Source organism: Girardinichthys multiradiatus, chromosome 19 (assembly GCF_021462225.1).
Source record: "Girardinichthys multiradiatus isolate DD_20200921_A chromosome 19, DD_fGirMul_XY1, whole genome shotgun sequence".
NCBI classification, from domain to species: Eukaryota; Metazoa; Chordata; class Actinopteri; order Cyprinodontiformes; family Goodeidae; genus Girardinichthys; species Girardinichthys multiradiatus.
Window position 1 is genome coordinate 31392772 of NC_061811.1, and position 20284 is coordinate 31413055.

At 41.5% G+C, this 20284-nt stretch overlaps 1 protein-coding gene across 3 annotated transcripts; it reads left to right on the forward strand.

Moving 5' to 3' along the window:
• The first annotated feature begins 312 nt into the window (after positions 1-312).
• LOC124884929 (tandem C2 domains nuclear protein) lies at positions 313-18658 on the forward strand. 3 transcript variants are annotated; one of them, XM_047392983.1, is made up of 12 exons: positions 313-805; positions 1956-2044; positions 2138-2344; positions 4693-4854; positions 5280-5359; positions 6371-6440; positions 6738-6838; positions 7281-7391; positions 11485-11676; positions 12694-12808; positions 12902-13101; positions 16710-18658. In XM_047392983.1, exons 2-12 carry the CDS (start codon positions 1981-1983, stop codon positions 16818-16820), a joined length of 1413 nt encoding a protein of 470 aa, XP_047248939.1. In that variant the 5' UTR covers positions 313-805; positions 1956-1980; the 3' UTR covers positions 16821-18658. The 3 variants fall into 3 exon arrangements, with proteins under 3 accessions (XP_047248939.1, XP_047248938.1, XP_047248940.1); XM_047392982.1 differs by having other exon boundaries at positions 314-805; positions 6368-6440; XM_047392984.1 differs by having other exon boundaries at positions 316-805; positions 2180-2344; positions 6368-6440.
• Positions 18659-20284: the final 1626 nt, after the last annotated feature.

The window sequence follows — 20284 nt, forward strand, 5'->3', positions numbered from 1 at the left end:
TAACAGCTTAATATCTATTTATTTGATAAATAATGTGAAGATCAGATTTTTATAGTCAGGTGAAACAGATTCTGTGATTTAATAAATTTAAGTGTTGGCTCATTTGTAAACCATGAAAAAGGGATGTTAAATGCATGCTTATGGGTTTTTTTCATAGAGATGGCTCACCCTCCAGGGAGGCATGGTTTTCATAGAAGCCCCTTTAAAAAATGAACAACAAAAGTTAATGAATTGCATCCATAACACGTTTTTCTGTTGCTTATTTGCATGCCCAATCAGTGGAGAATGCAGGTGACCAGTGATGCTGAACTGGTGTGTCTAATTCACAGAAGAGAGGGAGTCAGATTAGAGCCGCATAGTTCTTCAAAACACATTTTTACATGAATGTGTATGTTTTAGTGGTAAAAACTGAAAATGAGCACTTTTGGCATTAGAACCGCCTTGGATGTAGAGACGTGTGAAATATAGATGACAAAATAAGTTTCTTGGCCAGGTTTCTGTCACCATGCACGTTGTTGACATATCATCCAAGGAGGAGGAAAGGAACATATCTGATCACACATACATGGTAAACAGAGCGAGAAAAAGAAAATTAAAACAGAAAGTGCTGCTGTTCGGAGAAGGAAGCACATGTCAGCGTCCGTCCAGAAAAGATTCAGAGCGAGCCAGGAGGGAGGAGCGGAGAGAGAGGGAGACAGCTGCGACTCGAAGTCAACCACAGACCTGAGATCAGCGGCATTCCCCTCCTCACTGCCCGCTGAAGGAGAAGCGACTTGGAGCTCTTTTTAGTGAAAACGCGACAGGGGTGAGTTTCTTTTTTCAAACAGTTTTCTCAGTTAAGTTAATGGTTAAATATTTGATACACCAAGTCAGAGTCGTCAATGTGGCAGCAATCAGAAATGTTCCACTTTGCTATCAGGGGCGCCTCCAGATGGGGCCCCAACAAAAAGCAATAATGAATCAGGAGTTTATATGTTGTCATATATAGCGAGGTGGGGGAGGTGGCCTGGTGTGAGTGATAGAAATCTAAAAGCGGTGCTATAATGGACAACAACAAAAAACAGCATAGACATAGATAAATAAATAAATCATTGGTGATCCATTTTTTCTTCCAAAAACAGTTAGACAGTTTATTATTATTATTATTAATGTTGTTGTTGTTATATTTAAAATGCCTTTTGAGGGATGCAAACTTCAGTTAGTTTGGAGAGAGTTGAAACGTTATGCTTATTTCAAAAGGGAAAAGACAAAAAGGGAACAGTTATTTAACCTTTCATGCGCTGACACACCCCAAAAATATTTCTTTAATTTCCTTTTCCACCCTTCAGCCTGTCTCGTAGATTCCCGGCCTAATTTTGAGTTTTGACTTCCCTGCATAGCTCACCAGAGGCATTAGAAAACTTTGCGACTGCTTAGGGCCCCCTGCTGGCCTTTGGGCCTCATAAGTGCCCGAATAAACACAAGACAGCAGTACAAATGTAGCAGTTGTACATGTACGAAGGAAAATGAAAAAGAAATTGGGAAGTTATTTTAGCAGTGTCATTATTTAAGAGGAATTCATTTATTTCTGTAGAATTTGTCTCCAGTGAGGTCATATTACAGGGAAACTGTTTATAAGCCGATGACAGAGTCATAACCTTTTTTTTTTTTTTCCAGTGGCTGCTTGTAAACAACACGAAACAATAAACTTCATCCCTCCACCCTGACTCAAATGAGCCTATACCTGTGAAAGGTTAAGGTGAAGGCGGGCCCCCAAATTGAATTTTGTTGGTTCTGTTGCTCTGCTTTGCTGTGTCAAACTTGCAAAATAATGCAGGATTGCAAAAACACCAGTGAAGAAATTTGGAAACCTATGGACTTTTGGGGTTTTAACAAGCTCAAATCAAAGTTCTTAAATGGCTTTTCTCAGCCCCATTGTTTGCTATCTAACCTGCAGCCTCCATGTACAATTTCAGGTTTCATATAGACTCAAGTACTACCATGGAGTTCTTCAAAAACTGCTGCAAGAACCTCTCTCAGCGGAGCAAGGAACAGGAGACCCAAGGTATAATGATAACCTACACAACAACAGATCCACCATCTTGTTTTTAGCTGATTTCACTGATCTGACGGACTGATTTGGTTTTATGTTTCTAAGTAATCACACTGAAGGTTCTTCCCAATGATATGCTGGTCACAGGAGAACTTCTGAATGAAAGGAATAAGAGCAAGGTAACAGAAGATTACCTTGTTTCCAAGCACCCTCCAGGCGGCAGAGAGGTCCCATTTGTTGTGCCCACCATCAAGACATCTTACGTTCAACCCCGAGATCGCCAGTGCTCCAGTCTACAGCCTGGGCTGCACAGTATGTAGTATCTGTTTGTATCAGTCATTAAAGCTGCTGACAGATTCACTGTACATCCTGAGTGATGTGAGATGATGATGACGACTCAAAGCTAGGTGATGACTAGTCCCATCCCTGAATTACAGTCTAGCTGATGCTTCAGTACCCAGAAACTAAACTGGACTTTTGGTGTTTGTTCTGCTGTGTATCTGTAGCGAGAAAAAACAAACAAATGCATGGCTTTAAAGCAATTGTTTGTTGCCATTTGAGTGTCCACCTTAATTTATACTCATAGTCCTAAATATCTTGAGCCATTTGTGAAATCCAACTGTTTAAGCTAGTTGACACCAGGCTGTGAAAAAATAAGAACAGCTCTTAATTAGAGAGACAAGGATTTTGTGGCTGACTTCCAAGCTCTGTTTTTTGTAAATCTATGACCTGACATACCAGTATTGGTTGATTTCAACAACTCTTTAGGAACCAGAACAAGAATAGGCGAAGATATAAGAACAGCATTCAAAATATTTCTTTGGCCTGCCTGCTGTTACAGGTCAGTAGTTCTTTCATTATTTATATCGCTTTGATTTCTGCTATTTTATGACAAAAGCAAAATGATTACAAAGCTGACATTTTAAACTGCCTTTAGCATCTTGTATAAGAGGTTGGTTAGCACAGTTAGCACTACTAAAACTGCAGTATAAGCATGCAGATATACAAAAAACGTATAAAAACAAAATATAAGAATAAGAGACTGTACAGTAAGGGAAAATTTACAAAATAAGAAAAAAATAATGTACAGTAATATCATACCCTGTTAGGACTTGAGCAACGGAGGAACCCAGAATGCAGACTAGCAGGCAGCATGATGGTAAGTGATAAGGATTTAATGACTAAAAAACAAAAACTCACTCTCAGAAGAAGCAGGAACAAAACAATAAATGGGCTGGCAAGACAGACATGGCATGATCCGAAAAACAAGACATGAGCAAGATCTGAAAATGTTTCCGTGAGGAATAAACAGAACAGGTGTGTATATATGGAGAGTGAACCAGGTGAAGCAAGACAGATTAACTAGGTGAACCGAATAAAGATAATTGACAGACAGAACAAAACGTAGCTGGAGCAAAATAGACTCTTGAATACAAACAAACAGAAACTAGAACAACATGAAACTAAAGCATGAGCAGATCCAAAAACCAAACTTGATAAAACATGAACAAGACTAAAACATGACCAGAAAAATAAACAGAAACATGATTCAAAACTTAAACTGTGAAATAACATATAAAGAAAAAACCCGAAACCAAAAACCAAACAACCCCAAATCATAACATACCCAGATTAAAAGAAATGTGCAGCTGAGTAGGGTGATATGAAAAATGTACAAAACATGCATGTATATTTGTGCATGAAAAACAACACCAGACTATTCACAAGAAATTAAAAAACTGCAAAAAACAGCAGGGGTATAAAACAACTTTCAGTCTGTTAGGAGCAGCGATGGTTATAAAGTCTTACAGCTGCTGGGAGGAAGGACCCATGATAATGCTCCTTTGTGCACCTAGGATGCAGCAGTCTGTCACTGAAGGAACTCTCCAGTTTAACAAGAGCTTCATGCATGAAGTGGGAGACACTGTCCAAACGTTTTGTTGTTTTTGCTAGTCCTTCTGTGTCTCACTACCTGCACTGGGTCGAGGGGGGATGCTAGGACAAGTGTGAATTAGTTTTTATACTTGTCTCAGAATATATAATTTCCTTTTAAATACCTTGTTACATCACTGTGCTTCCTCTAACATTACTTTAAACAGTTCACTGATATGGAAAATAGCTAATTTTGTCTCTCGTTATCTCATAAACAGCGTCTTCACTGAAGAATGTTGTTAGCACAACATGAAAGCGGCTTACCTATACTGCATTTAATAATTGGGAAAAGAATGGATTTTGGCTAACCAATTTCTATGACTCTATTTTTTATAAAGGTTAATAAAGTTATAGTCTGTGGCAGTTGTTTTGCAAATCATAATTAAAATCAGCTTAAACACAACCATAATTCGATTCTAAAACATAGCAACACAATATCCAGTTACTAAAGCTGAAGGACTGAGGTGGATGACTTAATTGAATCAAAGCAAGGGGACTGCCAGCACTCCTACTTGGTGCCAAAGAAAACGGAGAAACAGCTCTGCTTTTTAGAAACATTTAAGAAGGTCAAACTCTGTTGCCAAAGTCCAAAAAACCTTACAGAGTATCTGGCACTGTGGCTGCACAAAACACTCCACTATATTCAGTGGTTTTATTTCCCTACCGTAACAACACTAACCTTCATCCATGGTCAACTTTTTTGTTTAAATCTTGCAACCTGTTTACAGGCTCAGCCAGGTCCACTTATGCAGAGAGGAAAGCAGAGCTGCTGGGCACCAGTTTCTTTCCGTACAACTCTGAGTCCATCTTCCATCAGGGCAGCATGTCGGCGTATATCTCCCCCGGCTCGGCCCGACGAGACACACTAAGGAACAGCCCTCAAAGCACAGGTACCAGCCACCCTTTGTTCCATGCAGCTAAAACTTGATTTCTTCTTCTAAGTTTGGAAGGAACAACCTGAAATAGAGCATAGGAATAGAACTTTTATTAGTTTATAGATATTCCCATATAATTGTGCAAGATCAAACCTAAATAATAAAATTTGTGCTTTTCATATCACACTGTATTACAACCAGCAGTAAACGGAGCCATGAATCTTTATCTTAAGCCTAATCTATTGTTATACATAATAAATGAAAACTAAAAATAACATATGGTGAATTTTTTTTTTTAGTAATGTAACCTCCCAGAGATAATGTTTGATACGTTTTCTTTCTAAATACTTCCTCTTTATACAACAAAAATTGGTTAAATCTAGTTAATCACAGTGGCTATAAGATTGAAATGAAACCAGTTTAATGGTTTTATCCTCCAGGTTGGCCTCTAAAACCGGGTAACCAGCAGCATCTGAGCAGCTCCATGCTTGATCTGACCAGCCCTCAGGGTCACATGCAGGTGAGACGTTTTTCATTTTAATCTAATCTCATTTCACACCATTTTTTCTTAAACACTTGTAGTAGAAGGAAACTAAATATAGTTGCAAAGTTTGCACAGCTTTTCCGGACTATAGGTAAACATTGCAAACAAGACTTATAATGTGAACAAAAGGCTAGGAGTATTATATTTGATTATATTTGTAAAATCTGAAACAGTCTGATCAGCCTTATAGTTGATAATAAATCATAAGTATGCATGATTATAGAAATAGAAAGTACAACAAAGCCAGAGGTAGAAAAGCAAAAGATGCTCAATTTGTAAGTATTTTTCAAGTAGTGGATGTAAATAGAATAATAACTAGTGGTGTCCAAACTTTTTGCCACGAGGGCCAAAATTCTGAAGTTGAAACCAAACAAATTCTGGCACCCAGGCCAGCTTTGAGAAAAGGTTTCTGAATCTTTTTGGTTCTATTTAACATAAAATTAAGATAAATGCAGAAAACTGGTTAATGAATGAGAAATCATTTTTGTGGCACTTAACATTTTTTAAGACTTTGTGTGTCTATGAAAATGTCACTCTTAAAGTTAAAAATTATTAGATTTGCTTTATTTTAGAATTCTGGTCGGGTTCTACTCAAAATGCTTCAGAGGGTCGCAACTGGTCCCGGGCTGCACATTGGAGACACCTGAATTACTTGAATATGTCTGTATTGCAATCAGCCATTACCAAGATTTGACAACACAGAATCATAGTGGCAAACAATTTTTTACCCTTCTTATGTAATGATATTGAACTGAATTTATTCCATCAAATACTGTTCAGATAGCTCAGGATCCAGAAGACAAACCCATTCTGAGGCAGAATGTTTCCCTTTGTCTTGATTTCAGCACATGACCTGTAATAGTTAGCATCTATATCAGGATTTTGAAAGTCCGTAATGATCCAGTGTATTGATGACCGTGCTTTAATTTCTGTTAAAAGCAGTTTTCTGTTTCTCATTATCCTAATTGTATTTGGTCTCCGAAGCAGCGAATTGACTCCACATCCAGCACCGTCAGCAGCACCTCCTCTATGATGGGTTCCATGGAAAGTAGCCTGGGTAACAATTTTGTTTAGATTGGGCTTTCTTTTTGGCTTAATTACTTGAGAACTTGACCTCTTTCTAACTGCCACTCCAACACAATAAATCCGATTTGCTACAATATTAAAGTCTAAAAAGAGAGGTTTGTATGTTTAAGATGTTTTTAATAGCACTGACTGTCCAGGCCTTGCATGGCACTTATCAAAAATGCTTCACAAACCTCTTTCTATCTCCACTTTATTGAGTCATCATCATCATGTTACAGTGCAACCCTGTTTTCATAATAAAATGACTCCTTTTCCTTAACATTTCCAGAATCTATTGCTTTGTCGGGGGACGAGCAGGAACTGGGGAAGGTCTGTGTCCGGCTAAGATATCAGCAAGATATGGAGCAGGTGTGGATCACTCTGGTTCAGGTAAGGTTACACACAGGGAAGATTAGAGTGGCTCGGTACTAAAAGCTCCACTGTTCTCTCCTGTGGTTTTGTTCAATAGACCCTTTGTGTGTCCACAATCAGCTTCCCTGTTTGCTAGTCCCTGTGCTCTATTAGGTTTCTCTTAGACAATCTGGAGAAAAGGGAATAGTTCAGATTGATGTTGAGAAAAAGGGTCTCAAAGAAAGTGGTTGTGCTTAAAATGCAAAACCTACTAGATGTGTGTCAACATATTTAAACCAAATGGATAGATGGGCACAATTCCTCAACAACCAGGGGCCAAACATGGATGAAAGGCACACCTGATTCCAACCTGTGATTAGGGTTCAACATTTTGTGGAAAATAATTTTTTCCACAGAATGGTTAATGTGTTTAAGAACACTTTAGCCTGTTAACACAACTACTGTTTTATATGTTGAACAGTGTTCAGACCTCAGCGTCCATCCAGATGAAGAACAGAAGATTGGCTTCAAAGCGATCATCACTGTCCCCAAACCCATACAATTTAAGAGCTCACTCAAAGAGTATCATCAGGTACCAATACTACAAAATGTTGTACATTTGTTTGAATATCAGCTGAATCTTTGAACATACAGGTCCTTCTCAAAATATTAGCATATTGTGATAAAGTTCATTATTTTCCATAATGTCATGATGAAAATTTAACATTCATATATTTTAGATTCATTGCACACTAACTGAAATATTTCAGGTCTTTTATTGTCTTAATACGGATGATTTTGGCATACAGCTCATGAAAACCCAAAATTCCTATCTCACAAAATTAGCATATTTCATCCGACCAATAAAAGAAAAGTGTTTTTAATACAAAAAACGTCAACCTTCATATAATCATGTACAGTTATGCACTCAATACTTGGTCGGGAATCCTTTTGCAGAAATGACTGCTTCAATGCGGCGTGGCATGGAGGCAATCAGCCTGTGGCACTGCTGAGGTCTTATGGAGGCCCAGGATGCTTCGATAGCGGCCTTTAGCTCATCCAGAGTGTTGGGTCTTGAGTCTCTCAACGTTCTCTTCACAATATCCCACAGATTCTCTATGGGGTTCAGGTCAGGAGAGTTGGCAGGCCAATTGATCACAGTGATACCATGGTCAGTAAACCATTTACCAGTGGTTTTGGCACTGTGAGCAGGTGCCAGGTCGTGCTGAAAAATGAAATCTTCATCTCCATAAAGCTTTTCAGCAGATGGAAGCATGAAGTGCTCCAAAATCTCCTGATAGCTAGCTGCATTGACCCTGCCCTTGATAAAACACAGTGGACCAACACCAGCAGCTGACACGGCACCCCAGACCATCATTGACTGTGGGTACTTGACACTGGACTTCTGGCATTTTGGCATTTCCTTCTCCCCAGTCTTCCTCCAGACTCTGGCACCTTGATTTCCGAATGACATGCAGAATTTGCTTTCATCCAAAAAAAGTACTTTGGACCACTGAGCAACAGTCCAGTGCTGCTTCTCTGTAGCCCAGGTCAGGCGCTTCTGCCGCTCTTTCTGGTTCAAAAGTGGCTTGACCTGGGGAATGCGGCACCTGTAGCCCATTTCCTGCACACGCCTGTGCACGTTGGCTCTGGATGTTTCTACTCCAGACTCAGTCCACTGCTTCCGCAGGTCCCCCAAGGTCTGGAATCGGCCCTTCTCCAGAATCTTCCTCAGGGTCCGGTCACCTCTTCTCGTTGTGCAGCGTTTTCTGCCACACTTTTTCCTTCCCACAGACTTCCCACTGAGGTGCCTTGATACAGCACTCTGGGAACAGCCTATTCGTTCAGAAATTTCTTTCTGTGTCTTGCCCTCTTGCTTGAGGGTGTCAATAGTGGCCTTCTGGACAGCAGTCAGGTCGGCAGTCTTACCCATGATTGGGGTTTTGAGTGATGAACCAGACTGGGAGTTTTAAAGGCCTCAGGAATCTTTTGCAGGTGTTTAGAGTTAACTCGTTGATTCAGATGATTAGGTTCATAGCTCGTTTAGAGACCCTTTTAATGATATACTAATTTTGTGAGATAGGAATGTTGGGTTTTCATGAGCTGTATGCCAAAATCATCTGTATTAAGACAATAAAAGACCTGAAATATTTCAGTTAGTGTGCAATGAATCTAAAATATATGAATGTTAAATTTTCATCATGACATTATGGAAAATAATGAACTTTATCACAATATGCTAATATTTTGAGAAGGACCTGTATTGCAAAACCTAGCAAAACATATTCATATTATCCTTACTGTTTTTCTGTTTAGTCATGTTCCAACCACAAACTTCAGAGTATTTTGTTGGGATTATATGTAATAGACCAACACAACATAACACATAGTTGGCATTAAGGCATTAACCTGAGAGGCAGCCAAGAGGCCTGTGGATACAGTGGAGCAGCTACAGAGATCTGCAGCTCAGGTGGGGGATTCTATTGCAAGCACCATTATCAGTCAAGCACACAAATCTGGCCTTTATGGAAGAGTAGAAAGGAGAAAGCTGTTTAACTAAAAAAGCGATAAAGAATGTCCTGTTGTCACAAGTCCTGTAGGGGATGCAGCAAATACATGGAAAAAGGTACTCAGGTCAGATGATACCAAAATTGAACATTTTGGCCTAAATGCAAAATGGTATGTACGACACATGATGGTGGCAGCATCATGCTGTGGGCACGCTTTTCTTCAACAAAGACAGGCAAGCTGGTCAGAGTTGATAGGCGGATGGATGGCGTTAATTGCAGGAAGACAACCTTAAGATTGGAGCAGTCATCAACCTCCCAGCAGGACAAAGTCTCTAAACAAAATACTGGAATAATGTGGATTAAAGCTATGGCCTAGTTAGAATGGCCTAGTCAAAGTTCAGACCTACAGGGGTTGGACAATGAAAGTGAAACACCTGTCATTTTAGTGTGGGAGGTTTCATGGCTAAATTGGACCAGCCTGGTAGCCAGTCTTCATTGATTGCACATTGCACCAGTAAGAGCAGAGTGTGAAGGTTCAATTAGCAGGGTAAGAGCACAGTTTTGCTCAAAATATTGAAATGCACACAACATTATGGGTGACATACCAGAGTTCAAAAGAGGACAAATTGTTGGTGCACGTCTTGCTGGCGCATCTGTGACCAAGACAGCAAGTCTTTGTGATGTATCAAGAGCCACGGTATCCAGGGTAATGTCAGCATACCACCAAGAAGGACGAACCACATCCAACAGGATTAACTGTGGACGCAAGAGGAAGCTGTCTGAAAGGGATGTTCGGGTGCTAACCCGGATTGTATCCGAAAAACAAAACCACAGCTGCCCAAATCACGGCAGAATTAAATGTGCACCTCAACTCTCCTGTTTCCACCAGAACTGTCCATCGGGAGCTCTACAGGGTCAATATACACGGCCGGGCTGCTATAACCAAACTTTTGGTCACTCATGCCAATGCCAAACGTCAGTTTCAATGGTGCAAGGAGCGCAAATCTTGGGCTGTGGACAATGTGAAACATGTATTGTTCTCTGATGAGTCCACCTTTACTGTTTTCCCCACATCCGGGAGAGTTACGGTGTGGAGAAGCCCCAAAGAAGCGTACCACCCAGACTGTTGCATGCCCAGAGTGAAGCATGGGGGTGGATCAGTGATGGTTTGGGCTGCCATATCATGGCATTCCCTTGGCCCAATACTTGTTCTAGATGGGCACGTCACTGCCAAGGACTACCGAACCATTCTTGTGGACCATGTGCATCCAATGGTTCAAACATTGTATCCTGAAGGCGGTGCCGTGTATCAGGATGACAATGCACCAATACACACAGCAAGACTGGTGAAAGATTGGTTTGATGAACATGAAAGTGAAGTTGAACATCTCCCATGGCCTGCACAGTCACCAGATCTAAATATTATTGAGCCACTTTGGGGTGTTTTGGAGGAGCGAGTCAGGAAACGTTTTCCTCCACCAGTATCACGTAGTGACCTGGCCACTATCCTGCAAGAAGAATGGCTTAAAATCCCTCTGACCACTATGCAGGACTTGTATATGTCATTCCCAAGACGAATTGATGCTGTATTGGCTGCAAAAGGAGGCCCTACATCATACTAATAAATTATTGTGGTCTAAAACCAGGTGTTTCAGTTTCATTGTCCAACCCCTGTAAATCCAATTGAGAATCTGTGCCAAGACTAAAATTGTTGTACAAAGATGTTCTCCATCCAACCTGACTGTGCTTGAGAAAATTTCCAAAGAACAATGAGCAAACTTCCAGTCGCTGGATGTGCAAAACTGGTAGGGACCGACCTTAAAAGTCTTCCACCTGGAATTACAGGAACAGTGGTTCTACAGAGTATTCACTCATATGGGGTCTGTATACAAATGGACATAATTTTGTTTTTCTTATTACTTAACAACTATGCACTACTTTGTGTGGGTCTATTACTTACAATTACAGCATAATACAATAAAGCTTATGTTATAAAGCTAAAAAAATTTCAAAAAGTTCAAAGGTATAAATACTTTTGTAAGGCCATGTAAAATGAAGTTACCTGTTCCAGAAAAGAGTGACTTTGCACAATAAATGTTTTTTTATGATTGCTTCTAATTCCCTGGAGTGACAGAATTACTCTGCCTGATTTTCACATGTTTTGCTTGCTTTCAGGATGTCACCTTCATGGAGACCTTTGTGTTTGCACTGAGTCTGCAGCAGCTGCAGTGTAGCGCCTTGGTGCTGAGGCTGCAGACACACAACCCCAGGAAACGTACTGTGGCGGAGTGTGTCCTCTCCCTGCGCCAGCTTGGTTCTGAGGAATCAGAGCACTGGCTTGACCTCAAACAGCCCCCCAAATCCTCGGTATGGCTTTGCTTTGTCATATTGGTAATGTTTTGGGTGGTTTTTGATGGCTATAATGTAAAAGATCATAACTTTTAACGTTAGTTCTGAAGGATTTGCAAAATCTCATTGTCCGCTCCTGATTTATCTGTTTTAAGAGGTAAGCCACTTGTTCTTGCTGGAAAAAGTTTGTTGCAGCAAGTTTGAAGACGTGGATTGTGATTTGTTAATTCTGAATAACACATCCAACAATATAAAGGTTGTGGATTTAGCTGATACACGGTCCAAAAGGAAACATGATGAACAGACATATCCAAGTCTTTTACAAGTCTTTCAATGAGCAACATCAAACACAGAGAAGTTACTGATTGTTTCTTATTAGACCACCCTTATGCTGGCATAAATAATGTCGAGTTGGTTGGGGTAATTGGTGAGTCACAAATGAAACAGAAAGAGGTTCAGTTTGGAGAAAGATTGTGGACCAGGCTGTATTGGAGAGAAGAAAGCAGAGTTCAGACACTGTAATTTAAAAAGATGAGAAGTAGGTCAAATCTCAAACCTTTTTACCATCAGAGAGTGGTTTTGCTCATAAAGGGAAGCATGTTCAGCCAGTGGTAGTTGTTTTCATACTTTGGAGATCTGACAGTGAATCATCACCAGGTTCCCATCGGGACAATTTGATTCACTCTGCGAGTACCCATCTGCTGGACACAAAAGAGAAAAAAAATTTAAATCACTGCTACTGTGGAAGCTTTTAGAGGCCATGATGGATTACTGAGTACTGAACAAAAACACAAGAAAAAGAAAAAGTAACATTTCTATAAGAAACGTCTGCGCGAAATGTTAGGAGGCCTTTCAACTCAGAAATCCAATTTTCTTTGTCCCCTTTCGTCTGCAAGGTGTATATTTTTCAGTGATTGATTGTAAAAAAGACTCAGTACCTCTTGAAGATAGAAAAAACAACCTAACACCACTGGCTAATAAACTGACATGTACTAGTAAAAGTATTTTAAGAAATGATTTATGTTGCTTTTACAGGTGTGTCACTCTGAGCTGCATCTTAGTACCCTCTTTCAGCCAGTCAGTGGACGCATCCAGGTTAAGGTCCTTGCAGCCCAAAACCTCCCACCGTCAGCCTCTCCTCTCTCCCGGGGTAAGTTCAGCTGTATTTTCAATATTCATCAAGTAAAATGATTAAAGAGGAGACTTGTGGAATGTTTACTTGTCTCTGTTGCCTCCTCCAAAGTATTTTTTGTCAAAGCTGAGATGCACCAGTTGGGACATGTGGCCATTGAGAAGAAGACGCGAGCACTAAGACCATCAGGCGGACAGTGTCGGTGGGAGGAGACGTTTCACTTCCAGTTGGCGTCCCTGGAGCACGCCTGCTCAATGTCGCTTAGGCTCTACAGCCGCAGCTCGGTCAGGAGGAAACAGTGTCTTGGACAGGTAAGTCTATAAATAGTCTTTAATTAAGTGTTTTCATGAACTCATGATGTCATTTAGCTTTTTACATTGAGGTTGGGGGTTACGCATTACTGCCAGTATATCCTTTTCTCCCCAGCCACTTAGTGGTGGATCCCTTAGGTTTTATTGGTTGGATCTACCTAGTGCAAAGTGCTTAACTTTTTGCTTTGTGAGCAGTCCTTCCTCTGTGGTTGGTGCTAGGGTAGAGTGTCACAATGAGAGCCTGTATTTGGTCTGAAACAATTCTTAGGTTGGTGGTAGGAGTCATCTGCAGTGTACATGCCTCATTAACTTTTTCACATTTTGTCACATTACAACCACAAACTTCAATGTATTGTATTGATATTTTGTGTTGCACACTGATATAAAGCAGTACATAATTGAAGTGGGAGGAAAAGGACAAATAGTTTTCAAAGTAAAAACACATAAAAGTGGGGTGTGCCCTAACCCTAACCCTAACCCTAACCCTAGTTCTCTAAGTCTACAGTCACATTCAACATTTAACCAGGTACTAAACAGAAATAAAAGCTTCAAGAAATGTGCTTCACTTAGTGGTGGACTAAAATAAATGAACTTTTCGATAATATTTACATTTTTGTACATGGCTGTAATTTTTGTAGAATCACATTTTGCTGCAGTTACAGCTGCAAGTCTTTTCTACAAGCTTTTGTGCATCTAGAGGCTGAAATTTGTGCCCGTTCTTTGAAAATTTGCTGAAGCTCAGTCAGATTGGATGGCCATAGATTTTAAATTAGGTCTGGACTTTGACTAGACCACTACAACACATGAATATCCTATGATATAAACCATTCCTTTGCAGCTCTGGCTTTATGTTTAGGGTTGCTGCTCTGCTGGAAGGTGAACCTCTGCACCAGTCTCAAGTCTTTTCTAGCCTTTAGCAGATTTTCTTCCAGTATTGCCCTGTGTTTTGGGATCTATTTAGGGGCAACAGAGTGAAGGGGGCTGAATACAAATGAAAAAGACACTTTTCAGATTTTGATTTCTTTCTTTTTGTTTTTCTTTTTTTTTAACCGTGTCCTGTCCGGCAGAGTATCGCTCAGAACTGTTGTCTGAGTGCCAAGAAAGAGCCCAACAGATTTACTTTCACAAGTGGAGCATTACAGCTAACGCTTTAAAGCTCTGGTTGATATTTATAAAGGAAACTTTATTAGAAACTGCTTTGGGATTATTTCAATTTGTTACGGACATGGAGACAGAAATGAAAAAGAAGAAAATAAGAAGCACGAAAAAGAGAGAGGTGGGGCAAAAAGGAAAAAGGGAGAGAAGGAGAATAGAATGGAGGAAAGAAAGAAGGATGAAGAGAATACAATATAACACCCTGCTTGCTTCTACACCTGCAGAAACATCCATATTACCAGCTTTTTTACTAAAAAGTGCACGGTACTTATCAATACAAGATGCATTTAATGGTAAATGCAGCTCAATATAAAACATTTGTGTATCAGTTAACACCTGAATCTAAATACCTGTGGGTCTGAGTGTGAGCACACTTGTGTATACATGGTTTCTCCATAAAAATATGCATGAGTGAGTTTGAGGAGCCACAGACCTGCCCCCTGGACCTGGGACAGATACGGAGGAGATCCGAGCCATAGACATCCAAAGGCCCCCCAGAGCACAGGAACTCCAGGAGAACCATCACCGGGACTACCGCAACCCCCAGAGAAGAGCAGGGGAGAGTCCCAGGAGAACCACCCAGCAGCAACAGTGCAGAAGCACCAGGGAGCTGCAGCGACGAGCCCATGGGCCCTGTCGACAGCCATCTACGCCCGACCAGATCCAGCCATGGACCAAGAAAGCAAAGACCCCAAGACATATCGCTCCCCAAGCAGAGGCCTGACAGAGCCCAGGGGTCCAGGCCCTGGCAAGCAGCCACCGTGAGTGAGCCGGCACACACCAAAGCACCCAGCTACGGACACCGAGAACCACAAGTACACCAGTGGGCAGAAACACCAACCACCGTCAGGTAGTGTGGTGGGGAGGAAATAGGCCCTACATATGATGGGGGGCCTAAACTGATCCAGGAAAGGGAGCAGTCCAAGACCCAACCTGACACAAAAAACAGGCACACACAGTCACAATCACACATTACCCATATTCCCTCCCTTGTGCGTACACGCGAAAACACTCACATCCACGCATCCAACGTAAAGACAAACAACAATGGATGTCGTACACCCACTCAACGCTCCCCATATATTCTCTATACTCCCAGGTCCAGGTGCCGATACCCCATAGGGCCAACCAGCCCCCGGACGCAGGGGGTGGTCCCCTTCCCTCCGGGGGTGGAGACAGGCAGACCGCTCCAGCCCGTGAATCTGGGCTGGGCTAGCCTGGGCTGGTGCCTGAACCTGAGCAACCCTGGCCCGAAAAGAGGGGTCTACATGGTGCAAACTAGCCCACCAACCAGAGCTGCCACAGGATGAAACAGTCCCAAGCCCCCAATAAAATCTGATCCTAACCCCATGAGCGCCCCCACCCCCAATGAACTCCAACATAATTTCCCCACAGGGCCACCCCCAACCAGGACACAGATATTGAACACATGCCCCCGAAACCAAACGCCATGAATCCCCTCCCCACAGCACAGGGGCACACCCCCACATGTGTGCTCCATCCCCGAAAAGCCGACGAAGCCACACCCACACAGTGCAAGCTCTACACACAGCCCCGCTCCAAGCACCCCTGCCACATCCTGCCCCCAAACACAAAGCGCGTCGCGTCGGCATTGCAAGGGCCCCGCACAACGCTACCCCAGCCCCCGCCCGCAGGCACAGCAGGGCAGACACCACCAAGCACCGCACCCACACCAAGATGGGACAAACTCACCCAGCAAGAGGTTCCCGGCCAGTGGCAAGCACCCGGGGCCGGTGTCCCCCAACATGCCCCCCGTAACCACACAAATGCACCACATAAATGCCACTGCAACGATAGCCCAGGGAGAAACATTATGCAGCTCAGCTCTACCATCATCGCTCAGCTAATCCAAATGCCACATCTCAGCGAAGCCACATCTCAATCAACACTGCCTGGCCAAGACCCCCTCGCCATAGCCCGGCGCCCCCCTAGCCGACGGACCGGGCACCAAAGCCAGGGACCAAGATCCAAGGAAATCCAAGCAATCCTGAGAGAGGCGAAAAGCCAACCCCAGCACCGGACAATCTCCAAGACTCAATCCCCAACCCCAGCCCAGATCCTGACTCCTGCTCCCTTTCCCGGCCTCCGACCCCAGATGGCAAACAGCAAAAGGGGTTGTGAAAAGACCCCAAGCCTACTTCCGCCCACTCAAAATGTGGTGTTGATGCATGTTGTTAGAAAAACAGGTGGGGTCTGTCCTTTTCCTTCCCCTTCACAATTACGCACTACTTTGTATTAGTCTATCACATAAAATCCAAATAAAATGCTTTGAAGTTTGTGGGTGTAAAGTGACAAAATGTGAAAAAGTTGAAATACTGTTGCAAGGCAAATCCTAACAATGACTAGATTTACATCTGTCAGCACAAATGAGAAAAAAAGTTAAAAACCTTAATAGCATTAGAAACTGATGAATGACTCTTTCTTTGTTTCAGGTTCAGCTGGGCTTTGACAGCCCTCTCCCAGAAGCCGTAGAGCAGTGGAAAGACACGATGGCTCACCCAGAGAAAGAGGTGACAGCATGGCATCGGCTGAGTCCTCCCTAAACCTGTTGCCACCTTCAATTTAAAAACAGCAGACGTCACACTCCCAGCTTTAGCTGGTTACTTTTCCAGTCTGCCAGCCGCACTCCTGTGCACAGAGTCGACGTTTCCAGACCAGACTGTACACTGCAGAACATGCTGTTAACAATCTAGAAGAGGGTCAAGATGTATAGTAATACTATGTAAATAAAGGTTTTGCACAGTGTAGGCACCGAAAAAAAGGACAGACGTTTCTGGAAGAAAATCCTCAAGCATTTATTATATGATGTTACTAGGTCACTTCACTGCTTCTAGTGAAAACTTTTTCACTGTTTAGTTAGATCTATGTTTACAAGTGGGGAAACTCTTCAATTTTTATTATCTATTAGATTTGGCTGATGAAGATCTGCAATTTTGCTGTTGCGTGACGTGATTCTGTTATATTATTTTTATATTTAGAACAATGTTTACATGCTTTGGACAGTGTTCTCATTTTAGAAAATCGGGAAGGAGTTCTTTTGGGTGAGCCAAACCAATTAAAGCTCAGACCATGAAAAGATAGTGACATTTACAGTGCTTTACAAAGGATTCACACCTTTTAAACTCACCCATATTTTGTCCGAGGCAACTACAAACTTGAATGTATTTTAAGGAGCTATTATGTGGTAGACTAACACAAAGTTGCTAGTGTTTGTGAAGTAGAAGGAACATTAAACCTGTTTTTCAATAAAAATATGAAAAGTGTGGCTTGAAGTCCCCCTGAGTCAAGTCTTCAGGGTTATGTCTCTAACAGTTTTACGCATCTAGAGACTAAAACTTTTGCCCATTTTTCTTTCCAAAGCAGCTCAAGAACACTGAGATTGTATTATTTTTCCGTTTTTGCCTCAAATTCTTAATTGGATTTAGGTCTGGCCTTTCACTGTACCATTCTAGCACACAATTAGGATTTTACATAAACCTAATAATTGGCGCTCTGGCTGTATATTTAGGTGAATCTCCACCCCAGTCTCCCATCGTACAGGTTTGTTTCCAGGATTTATTCTGACCAGCTTTGCATTTCCTGCTTAAGCATCCCCACAACATGATGTCTGGTGCATAGAGGGTGATGTGCAGTGATTATTTTCTGCCACTATGTTGGTTGCATGCGATTTTATTTAGTAAAGTGGGCTGAATACTATTGCATGCCACACTTTTCAGATAATCATTTGTGCACTTTTTCAAAAGCAATTATTCTTTTTTTTTTCACTTCAAAATTATACACTAAATCATATGGCTCTACCATGTAAAATCCCAATAAAATGCATTGAAGTTTATGGCTGTAAAGTGACAAAATATGAAACTTTGAAGGGGTATAAAAACTCCTACAAGGCAGTGTACATCTCTGTTTTTCTTGCCTGTCAGTGACATTTTCGAGCTCTACATGTTTGGAGCCCACTTTTTAAGGCAGGTCAGACAACAACTCTATTTCTGATGCTACCTTATGGGGTGTTATGTTTGGATGTGTTATTTTTCTTGTAAGGCACTTTATGTTTAGTCTTGTATTTAATATAGTTATTTTTTAAATGTTGTGAAAGTAGGTTTTGTTTAGAATTTTAAGTGTAATCATTGAAACAGCTTATCTGGTTGACTAAAAATGTGGTCTAAAGAAAAATGAAATATTGGGTTGTTCATTATTTGAAAAATGATGAGTGGACAAACAACTTCGCTTTTCTTTAAGATGCCGTTTAGTTCAAACTTTGGTCTCTGTATCTCATGAGTGAATTCAGAGAACATTTGTTCCTTGTAGAAGAAGTCTCATGCAACACTGTTTGTCATCTGAAGCGGGAATGTCCACAGTTCAATCCAATAAAGCTTTGGACTGACTGCCTTGTTCCGTGTAACCAGCTGTGGACTGTGACTGTGACCTGTGGACACAAATACACACCCTGAGAACAAAAAGCCTGTAGACTCTGAACAGAGTCCTCCGGCTATTTGCGTGTGACCAGGACAACCGGGTGCCCCACGTGGGACCAACCTGCGTCAGAGACCTCCAGATGCTGGCATGCCAAAACACCACCATCTTTTTTTTTAGAAGAATTTATGTGTGATTAATGGTTAACGTAACAGAATAAATGCCAGACACACCTTAATATAAGAGCAGTAGGCTATCAGGGAATCTTGTTTGGCTCTCACTCAAGGAAGAGCTTGTCTGTATTGAAACAGGATTTTTAGGAGCGGTTGTTTCCTCTGTGTGTTTAACAGATTCTTTTGGCTGCCTGCCAGTGAGAGCCTGCAGCTTATTCCCATTTCCTCATTGCTGCAGGCTTGTGTTTACAGGTTTCCTCCCCTGGGAGATAGGAAACTTTACAGGAGTCTTTAAAAGGGAGGAGGGATCTTCTGAAAATCTCCTGGTGCTTTTCATCAAGATGAGCTTTTCTGGACACGCTTGTTAAAAACTCCCACACAATTGAAGGAACATAAATGTTAAAAATAAAAGAAAACTATCTGTAAAAAATAGATTTGAGCAGCAACAAAAGTTTGATTTAAAGTTTTTAATGCCTCTTGATATTTGATGGTTAAAATCTCTTGTGTCTGTAAGAAACAAGATGTCAACTATAATAACAAAAGTAGAATTAGAAGAAGAAAAACATAACTGAAATATTATAAAAAAGTAAATAAATATGAAAACAAGACTGAATAGAACATTGTACTATAAATTGTACATTTTAAGATTTTGGTAGATGGTGCATTATCTGTCTATTCAGAGATGTAACTTTTCTTCAGAATGATATGGTTCAAATTGATACAGTTGATTTCTATGTCAAGTTTCAATTCAAATTTAAAAAGCCATTTTTTAGATAAATGTGTACTGCCTATTGCTTGGAATGGTTCTGTCATCGTTTTTAAGGCCTATTTGACCCACATGCAGAGAACACTCAAACAGAGAAACGTTTAAAGAATTTATTAACAATTTGTGAAATGTACAAGGAGCGAGTCTGGGACAGTGAGGTAGTGCTGATTCTGTTGGGGCTTCTTGATGATCCAGGAGGAACCGTAGGAGGGTGGACAGGGTTTGCTTAACCAGACAGAGAGGTATCCAGGGCGGCCCGCTGCATGGAATGAATCCAGAGTCCAGACTGATCATAGGTTTTCTTGAGATCTCCAACAAGGAGCAAGGCTGAGGTGCCTAAGACAAGGTAAACAGTAGTGATGTCACCTCTAACACCGAGGCTTCAAACTCGACAGGGTACTTATGGTGAAGCAGTGGGCCGGAGCTTGCTTCATGTGACGTCACCGATGACGTGTGAACCACTTCACTGCTTCATTCAGACCGAGTCAGCTGACTGCTTCGAGTTGACTGGTGGAGTTTCAAACATCTGGCGCGATTCAGTGTATTTAAGATGCTCTCAAGTCCCGGTTCACATCCCCGTTCTACACGTATTATACGTTACGAACAGATCTCGTTTATGGATATTCAGAGTTTTGGTGGATTATTCTGTCATGGAGCA